This window comes from Cyphomyrmex costatus, unplaced genomic scaffold, assembly GCF_001594065.2.
Source record: "Cyphomyrmex costatus isolate MS0001 unplaced genomic scaffold, Ccosl1.0 scaffold674, whole genome shotgun sequence".
Lineage (NCBI taxonomy): Eukaryota > Metazoa > Arthropoda > Insecta > Hymenoptera > Formicidae > Cyphomyrmex > Cyphomyrmex costatus.
Genome location: NW_017280238.1, coordinates 20,645 through 30,823, shown reverse-complemented (window position 1 = coordinate 30,823; position 10,179 = coordinate 20,645). Strand labels below are relative to the sequence as shown.

Below are 10,179 nucleotides of genomic sequence, written 5' to 3'. Positions count from 1 at the left end.
ACTAACTCATGTTTCACTAAAGTTAAAATTTAATCAGTAGTCAAAATGCCGCTGTGCAAAATCCAAACGAAATGCTGCGCCAGTTTGTACAATTGCATGTAGAACAGCAGGTTCTTCTTCGCTATCATTTTGGTTTTCATCATCATCACCAATTTCTGTAACAAATGTTATATAATGTATGTTATATAATGTATGCAAAACATTTATGTATGTTAACAAAGTTTCTGTACGTTTTATTTTATGTATGTTACATACTTGAATAAGTTTTATTTATACACACACACATATATATATATATGCGTATATATACGTGTATATATATATATATATATTTATTCATGTTAGTAAATATGTATGTATATGTATATTCATTCTTAATAAAATTATATATAAAATTGTAATTCGAATCATTTTTGTTTTCAAAATGTGCTTACCGTATTCAAAATTGTCAAAATGTTTCCGTATGTTAAAAAGAACTGCCATAGCAATAATTGCAATTTTTGCTGTCTCTAAATTAATCTGCATATTGTTTTGTTCATGCTTTAAACATCCCTTTCCATTCGCCAAAACATCTTTCAATGTGAATACGAGTGCGAATATAGGCCCAGTTATATCTATTTTCTATTTTCAATAACAGTTTGAGGGTTCAAAAAAGGTGTCAAGAGATACGGTCTGCAAGGATAACTTGCATCACCTAACAATATTCCTGTCATTCTGTGTTCCTATGATATAAATAACAGATATAATAATTCGAAGACAGTAATAAAAATTATAAGTGATGTTTGACATACTGATTTTGATTTCAATGTAAATATTGAATTCCTGTTTAAAATATAATTGATCAATAGTACTTTTATATAACATTAAACTACCCTTGACAGTTGGAATCAGGTATTAACACGTGTATGCAGTGCTAGGTGTAAATAAAGATATTATAATTATCTCAAACTCTGCCTTCAGACGACTTGAGTCCAATATTCGGGAATCATGAGCGCTACCCCTCCATCTGGCAACAATATCTAGAATTCGACGCTGTGCATCGCAGACTACCTGTACATTCATGGAATAAAAACCTTTCCGATTCATGTACAACATAGCTCGTTCTTTGTTGGGACACTTAATACGTATATGAGTACAATCAATGCATCCAACCACTTGTGGAAAATGAGCTATGTTGTAAAATTCAGTTTGCAAGTCTTCCATTCTATCAGGAAAACGCACAAAGTGTGGTAAATGAGCTGCGATAGCTTCTGATACTTTTGCTACAATTCTGGATACAGTTGGCTGTGATACTCCATGCAGATCACCTGAAATTCCATGTACTATGTATTATACTATGTATTATAAAAATGATTACATTATATAGAGGATGCTTTCTATTTGATGACGTAAGTATATTCTATCAATGCATTCAGAACAATTATTTTGCAACTATTAGAAGTTTTCTTAGCACTTATTGAAAAAACACATACAATAAACCATTAGTAATAGATCAGAACCCAGGTAACATTTATGTTGCATAAGATATCTAAAAGATGTCTTTTAGATCTTATGCAACATAAATGTTATCTAGGTAGTCAGAAGCTAAAAATTGACTAATTACAGTCGAATGCAAGAAGAATGATTTAGATTCTGATTTAGTATATATAATGCCTTATTGTAGAATGTATGTTGTACTTTTAAATCTAAAGAACGGTCCTATTTTAACAGACAATTATAAAACGGTTGCAAAACTGTTGTACTCTGCTGAACGCAGAGCAGAGCAGGAACTGCTCTGCTCTGATTGATTAGTTTCCAATATTCAACCGTAATCTCAATCGCAACAGAGCGCGCAACCCGTAGTGTGATTACGGCTTTACATTCCTTCGGTGTAGTTCGTGATGCATGCGCAGGATCATTATAAATTTTAGGGTCCACTTTATTGCCTGGTTTATGCTTCAGGTTTTAATCCCAAGATCCTAAAATTCAACCAATAAAGCTGCCAGTTTTAACAGAAATTTGAACTCTATTGGCTGAATTTTAGGATTAAGACCTTAAGACCGAAGCATAAACCAGGCATATACAAGCTTGTATTAAGGGAGTTAGCAGTCTAGTAGTATATATAGACGTCTGTGGTTGGCTTACATTTTCACCATGTTAAAAATTAGAGTATCGATATCCAGAGTCGACAGCCTGTATCGGGAGTGTGATTAAAGCCCGTATCACACTACGGATTGTGGACGCGAATCGGATTGAAATTGCGGATCGCGCATCGGAATTCAACCAATTAAAATAAAGCTGCTTTGTTTTGATTGGCCGAATATCGATACGCGATCTGCAATTTCAATCCGATCTGCGTCCACAATCCGTAGTGTGACACGGCTTAAAGCCTATCGCACATGAAATGCATAACAGTGCATAAACATAACATAATACCGCTGGACCAATGAGCATCTTACGTTAATCAATATGGCAACTTTATACTGGATGCTTATTGGTCCAACAGTTTTATGTTATGCTCATGCTCTATTATGCAATTCATGTGCGATAGGCTTAAGGATTATCGCACACAAAATAACATAACCTGCATATGCATAACATAAGATCGCTGAACCAATAAACGTCCAGCATAAAGCACATACAATCAGTATGGCGGCTTTGCGAATTGGCTCTCGCATTAATTTGAAACTATGAAAAATAATCGCTCGCCCAAAGAATCGTCTGATAAATCGATTAATTCACAAAAAAAGTATCGATTCTTGAATAATCGAATCAGAATCTCGCATCACTATAAAGCTGGAAACACATAGGCACAGGCAACAGGGAATAATGATCCGTTCAATCAGAGCTGTGGGATATAATATTAAACTTATATCTCAGAGCTTTGATTAGACCGCTCGTTATTCCTTGTTGCCTGTGCCTATTGTGTTTCCAGCTTATGCCGGCGCAAGTGAGGTGACCATAGACATAAGGGCCGTATTCATAAGCGGGGAGCACAGACTTTTGCATAACGCATAAACCATATACATAAAGAATTTGATTGGTCCATTGACTCATGCATAAGAAAATGGACCAATGAAATTCTTTATGCACATGCTTTATGCGTTATGCAAAAGTCTGTGCTTCCCGCTATAGTCAGGGTATCGATCATGAAACTTTTTTCCTAGGATGAAAAATGAAAAGTGAAAATTTTTACTCAAGAAGACTATAGAACCAGGAGAGTAACCTCGGCCAAATACGGTAGAGGGGGTAGGCCAAAAAGTGACGGCGGATAACTTCCCCCACTCTTGCGCTTCATTAGTCCTCTCTGTCGCTTTGATAGTCTTCTTCTTCTTCTTGTTGATTATAATTGGCCGGGTAGCCGATCCAACGGCAATCATCAAGGCCAGGAACGAAAAATCGTAATGTGTAAACGAAACAAAGTCGTAATATGTAAACGAAGAATGATGCAATGCCCGCGAAAAATGGCGAAACCCGAACGAACACCGGGCGCCTGCGATTGCAACGTCGTCACGCCACTCTAACGCGCGTCCGGACGGACGAACGAGCCGAGCCAAACGCGGACACACATCAGTAAGGAAATTCGAGGCACGGTCAAAGTCGGCAACACTTTCTCAAAAATATACAAAAAACGAACACCCGAACCGAGACGCGTCCGCACCGGTCGGGTGGTTCAACGGAACTCCGCTTTGATAGTCGTTTTCAATTCGTGACTGCGCATGTCAAACAAACCTTGTTTCTGTTTGATTGAATTAAAAAAAATAAAACGTGCCAAAAATTTATCCTATGTGACTTAGGGTCTGCGCACAATGGAGGAACAGATATTAGATATTAAAATATTAACCTATCAGAATCGTGTATTTCGGTGTAACTGGTATCTGGATAGGTTAATATTTTAATATCTAATATCTGTTCCTCCATTGTGCGCAGACCCTTACGATGACCGAGCGAGTGTGCTGTGTTCGAAATTGTTTCAATCCTCAAGAAAAAGAAAATCGAAAAAGTTTAAGAACAAGGAACTTGGTTATAACCGATGCGCGCATGCGCAAACTTTCATACTATGTGCAATGCCACTGCGCATTGTCTGAATAACCGCGGACGTTTTTTGACCTACCCCCACCACGCTAGTTTACTCTCCTGGTTCTAGTCTCCTTGTTTTTACCATTGAAGTTAATGGAGAAATTTTTCACTTTTTACTTTTCATCCTAGGGACAAAGTTTCATGATCGATACTCAGTTCTTATATTCAAGACCGTCTTAAGCATAGTCTTAAAATGGCGTTTCGATTCATAGTCACGAAACAAGTAGATACTTGAGAAAGATCTCAAGGCATAGCTTGTCGAAGACGATCTTGTTTGAAAGCATCTTGATGTGATTCATAAACAGATCTCATTTCATATAAGCATGGATTTAAGATTACCTTATTACCCTTATTACTAATGAATTCATAAACGATTAAGATTTTCTTATTTGATATATGTATAGTCAAATAAGACGCATCTTCGTCAAGTCGAGGTAAAAATGGTATTAAGGTAATCTTGTTTACTGTAAATCTGACAATTCGCGCATGTAATTGAATAATCTTGCAACTTATTTGGCAGGTAAAATTTACGAAAAGATGGAACAACCGGCCCTTAATATAGAAGTTGAAAATATTAGAAATATTGAATTAAATGAAATTGACGATATCGATTTTGATAATGATGAAAATATTGTGCGTGTACCAAAAAGATATATTAGAGATTGGCTCAATCCATTTGAATTTTATAATAATCGAGAATTTAAAAGGCGTTTTAGATTCAATAAAGAATCTGTATTGCATGGAATTTTACTTAACATCGAAGAAAGACTGGCAAAGATTAATAATCGCGGCCTTCCTGTACCTCCGGTATTCCAACTATTAATTTGTCTACGGTTTTATTCTACAGGCATCTCTGTATTGCACAAAATATATCAACTTAAAAAACTTTATGCAAAAATAAAAATAAACTTATATAAGTATAACTTACAGAATTTTCGAGCGCACTGAGTTTTGATCGATTCAAAATCAATTACTTAAAGGCGTATGCATATGCTCTATTTTTTTTTGGTTGGATGAAATTATGGTATATACCTCGATTCAATGGACTTCAAGCAAAAACCAGTGCACTCGAAAACGATCTTAGAATTATGCTTTTTTATTTTAGTTTTAGTCCGTATTCTATATTATAGACGCATATATTTTTCTTGTTCTTTTTGTAGTTGTAATTCGGCTAGTTCGGCCTTTGCAGTAGCTGCTCGTATATCTAAAGCGTATAATTCCTTTTGAAAATTTTCTTTCATCATGATCATTCTGTTTTCATGACTTTTTCGTACATTCGCCATTTCTTTTTCGTCTTCCATTACCCTTTTTATCCTTTCAATCTTTACGGCATTTTCATCATTATCAAGACTTTCTGACGTATTTCTTCGTATTTTTACTGGTTTTGTAGTTTGTGAATAAATGTTATCTAAACTCGTTCTCTTCGAAGAAGACGCTGTAAATACAATGATATTTAGAATCATTTAGACCAACTCCGATTAACTTTAATCGACAATTAGATTCATTGGAATTAACCAATTGTCATTTCGCTTAATGACAGATACGATTGGTCAATTCCAATGGATCTAATCGTTGATTAAAGTTAATTGGAGTTGGTCAAAAGGGCCTTAATCAAGATTATAATAGTGCATCCCGATGGAAACGGAATCATTATGATTGGCTAATGCTCATTTTTACCAATGTAGATTAACTTTAATCTCGGTTCAATTTAGTCTTCATCTTTTTTTAATCTTTAGAACTAAAAAAAGATAAAGAATAAGTTGAACCAAGATTAAAGTTAAGTCTACATTGGTGGAAATGAGCAATAACCAATCAAAATAATTCTATTCCGCTATTTCTTTTTCCATCGGGATGCTCCCTAAGAATTATATTTTATAAAAAAATATTATTTAACAATAATTACATTACCTTTATTTAAAAAGTCAATCTTATTTTGATTCTCTTTGTCTACAGTCTTTTCAGTTATTCTTTCACCTGAAAGCAAGTCAAATATAATTTACTTATAAATATAAACTTCAATTATACCAGAAGGTTTACGGGTTATCGCCGTGTCTTTCTTCGTTATTAATGCCAACATATCAGCTCACCCCTCGCCCTGTTTCTTGTTCTTTTTGTAGTTGTAATTCGGCTAGTTCGGCCTTTGCAGTAGCTGCTCGTATATCTAAAGCGTATAATTCCTTTTGAAAATTTTCTTTCATCATGATCATTCTGTTTTCATGACTTTTTCGTACATTCGCCATTTCTTTTTCGTCTTCCATTACCCTTTTTATCCTTTCAATCTTTACGGCATTTTCATCATTATCAAGACTTTCTGACGTATTTCTTCGTATTTTTACTGGTTTTGTAGTTTGTGAATAAATGTTATCTAAACTCGTTCTCTTCGAAGAAGACGCTGTAAATACAATGATATTTAGAATCATTTAGACCAACTCCGATTAACTTTAATCGACAATTAGATTCATTGGAATTAACCAATTGTCATTTCGCTTAATGACAGATACGATTGGTCAATTCCAATGGATCTAATCGTTGATTAAAGTTAATTGGAGTTGGTCAAAAGGGCCTTAATCAAGATTATAATAGTGCATCCCGATGGAAACGGAATCATTATGATTGGCTAATGCTCATTTTTACCAATGTAGATTAACTTTAATCTCGGTTCAATTTAGTCTTCATCTTTTTTTAATCTTTAGAACTAAAAAAAGATAAAGAATAAGTTGAACCAAGATTAAAGTTAAGTCTACATTGGTGGAAATGAGCAATAACCAATCAAAATAATTCTATTCCGCTATTTCTTTTTCCATCGGGATGCTCCCTAAGAATTATATTTTATAAAAAAATATTATTTAACAATAATTACATTACCTTTATTTAAAAAGTCAATCTTATTTTGATTCTCTTTGTCTACAGTCTTTTCAGTTATTCTTTCACCTGAAAGCAAGTCAAATATAATTTACTTATAAATATAAACTTCAATTATACCAGAAGGTTTACGGGTTATCGCCGTGTCTTTCTTCGTTATTAATGCCAACATATCAGCTCACCCCTCGCCCTGATGAAGTAAACGGCATGGTTCACGAAACGTTGGCATTAATAATGAAGAAAGACACGGCGATAACCCGCAAACCTTCTGGTATAATTGAAGAAAATACCCGTGAAAGCCTCAAAAGCGTAATAAATTTTGGACGTGTGCGCATCAATTACCACATCATATTTTTACATTTGAATAAGCTAACTTATATTACTTATAAAAGTTATTATAGCAAACACACACAATTTTTCTCAGTCTTAAAGTATTATAATATATTAAAATAAATAATATGTATAAAAAATAAACTATATAATAGTTAATACAATTTTGTAAAACCTTTTCTATTTTACATTTTAATTCGTTTTAATTTTACCTTTTTGTACTTCGTCATTAATTTCATCAACTAGTATAATATTATTATCTCTTTCTGTATCATTTTTTAAAATATGAAAAATATCTTCGCTCTTTTCTGAAACATACATAAAACAAAATTCTGTAATAAACATTAAAATTTATAAAATTTATCTATCAAATATTATATATTTTATTTTGCAGTTATATATCAGATAATAAAAGATGTTTAAACATTCTTTCTTATTTATTCCTCTATATCTATGTATATGTACAGTGCAAAAGTTTCTGGCCAGTCACATTTCGTATTATAATTTATAAGAAAAAAAACCTTATAAAATTTTAATTATAATCGAGTATTAGTATAAGATGTACGGGTAACGAAATCTTGTATTAACATTGAATAATGATTAAAATTTTATCAGGTTCTTTTTTAAATTATAAAATGTCACTGGCCTGAAACCTTTGCACACTACTGTATATATTTATTAATATATTTTCGAAACTATTTACCATCAATTTCACTTTCTGTCATATTTGATGTAAAAATAACAGGAGCTGTTGTCGTAAGATGTGGTGCTATTGTGGCTATATCGGGATCAATATTTATCTTTGGAGGTGGTGGACCACCATCAGTTGCAAAACAAGCCTGTTTTTCTTTGGTTAACAATTCTCTCTGAGTCTGTTTCAAGTTAGTCCACAACTTTTTCAATTGTTGTAATGTACGCTATAACAGGAAAAAGATTTGGTAATTATACAGAATCACTCGAGCAGCTTAAAAATCGATCAAATTAGGCTTATTCGACGCGTTTTTGCATGAAACGAAAGAATCTGGCAGAAATAAGCGTCGCTCTGCCCTACGAACCGAGATATTTAATGTTAAAGTTGACGACTATTCAGGTTAGGAAATCTATCTTACCGACTATACGTAGTGGTACGAGTATGCTTTCTTCATGCTCTCTGACCTCGTGCGCATGCGCTTGGTATGGTTTGAGTCCAATAGCATGCACGATATTTGAAATTAACACTGCCAAACAAATATAATATATTGTTGTCAGACGCGAAATTCTACAGCTTTCCCTGTTCAGAAACGTTGAACTTTCCACGCGAAGTAACTTCTCCCCCTCCTGCACAGGGGCACACGACTTCTACGATTGTACTGTCGGGACAGACCTCTGTCCATCTCTCCCTCCCCCCCTGCTGAGGGGCGCACGACTTCTACGATTGTACTGTCGGGGCAGACCTCTGACGACGGTGTGGGTGTGTAAAATATCAAGTAATAAACTCATAATCGTTATATAACGAATGGAACACACACACACACACGGGCGGGTGCAAGGGGGTGGCCTACGGCCTTCGGCCTCCGGCCACCCCCCCGCACCCACACCGTCGTCAGAGGTCTGCCCCGACAGTTACACTCGTAGAAGTTGTGCGCCCCTTGTGCACGAGGTCAGAGAGCATGAAGAAAGCATACTCGTAGCACTACATATAGTCGGTAAGACAGATTTCCTAACCTGAGTAGTCGTCAACTTTAACATTAAATATCTCGGTTCGTAGGGCAGAGCGACGCTTATTTCTGCCAGATTCTTTCGTTTCATGCAAAAACGCGTCGAATAAGCCTAATTTGATCGATTTTTAAGGTGCTCGAGTGATTCTGTATAATTACCAAAGATTTTTATTACTGTTAAATATGTGCACAATTCAAACTAACCTCTTTTTAATATTTACCTCTTGCGAAATCATTTTGAGGCTTCGTTGTATTGCTTGCATATCTCATTCCACGCAATTTCTTTCATGAAGAGTTGATGAATCGCTCTTCTTTTTTTTCTTCTCTAACATTGTATAATGTTTATTTTTAAACATTTTTTAAATGTTAGTAGTATAATAGAAAGAAATTAGTCGAATGAGCCTATAATTTCAACCAAAATTGGAATAGAAGGTAGGTGTTCTAAATAAATACCGAAATAATTATTTTCTTGTAACAACAAACGAGTCACCTCAACAAATTGTTCTTTGCGAATTGCGATCATGTTACAGTTAGGGTGCGATTACATGGAGCGCGGAAACGCGGAAAAGCGGAAAAGCGGAAGACAAAATTATCTAGATATTACTAATGGCACATTCGATACATATGCACTGACACGGTTCTAGCGCTGCCCTGACACGGTGCTGCCCTGACACGGTGCTGCCCTGACACGGTGCTGCCCTGATAGGGTGCTGCCCTGACACGGTGCGAGTGCAAAACTACACTAATTAAGGCTCCTGAATACCAGCGACGGCCATGTTGGAATTGTGACGTCATAGGCGAAAAAAACACATTAATTTTTCTTGCGTCCCATTTTTTAATAAAGACAATTTGGATAAATTTAAAAGGCGAGATCGCTCAAAAACACTTGTGAAAATTGGCGGAAACTGTCCTTTCCTCCTCTGATAGTCAGTAAATGGTCGTAAAAGGCACGTAAAGTGAGTCTATACTCGGGCAGAATCACACATTTTGACAGCTGATGAAACGAGTGAAATATACGCTTTTACATATAAAATTTCACGATAACTGCAGTTTCCGCCAATTTTTAGGACTTTCACGAGTACGAGGGAAGTCACATTTTCACAAATAAGCAAATATTGACAAAATGGCACGCAAGAAAAAATTTGTCGTCAAAACATCACTTTTTCACGCCTATTAGTTCAGACTTTTACCATGGCGAGGCGCTATATACACACACAAGCATGAACCCATG

At 35.1% G+C, this 10,179-nt stretch overlaps 2 protein-coding genes and 1 long non-coding RNA gene across 3 annotated transcripts; all 3 read right to left on the bottom strand.

The window, feature by feature from the left end:
* Positions 1–76: 76 nt before the first annotated feature.
* On the bottom strand, positions 77–1,112 carry LOC108780108 (uncharacterized). The gene is made up of 3 exons (XR_001940893.1): positions 873–1,112; positions 435–722; positions 77–155 (listed from the first exon to the last, which is right to left on the bottom strand). It is a non-coding gene; the product is annotated as an uncharacterized LOC108780108 (long non-coding RNA).
* A 4,052-nt stretch (positions 1,113–5,164) lies between these two features.
* On the bottom strand, positions 5,165–6,136 carry LOC108780107 (uncharacterized). Its single transcript, XM_018547701.1, has 3 exons — positions 6,097–6,136; positions 5,968–6,033; positions 5,165–5,494 (listed from the first exon to the last, which is right to left on the bottom strand). Exons 1-3 carry the CDS (start codon positions 6,134–6,136, stop codon positions 5,184–5,186), a joined length of 417 nt encoding a protein of 138 aa, XP_018403203.1. The 3' UTR covers positions 5,165–5,183.
* A 1-nt stretch (position 6,137) lies between these two features.
* LOC108780106 (uncharacterized) lies at positions 6,138–9,184 on the bottom strand. The gene is made up of 5 exons (XM_018547700.1): positions 9,170–9,184; positions 7,955–8,168; positions 7,464–7,517; positions 6,925–6,990; positions 6,138–6,451 (listed from the first exon to the last, which is right to left on the bottom strand). The coding sequence occupies exons 1-5, from the start codon at positions 9,182–9,184 to the stop codon at positions 6,138–6,140; spliced, it is 663 nt and encodes a 220-aa protein (XP_018403202.1).
* Positions 9,185–10,179: the final 995 nt, after the last annotated feature.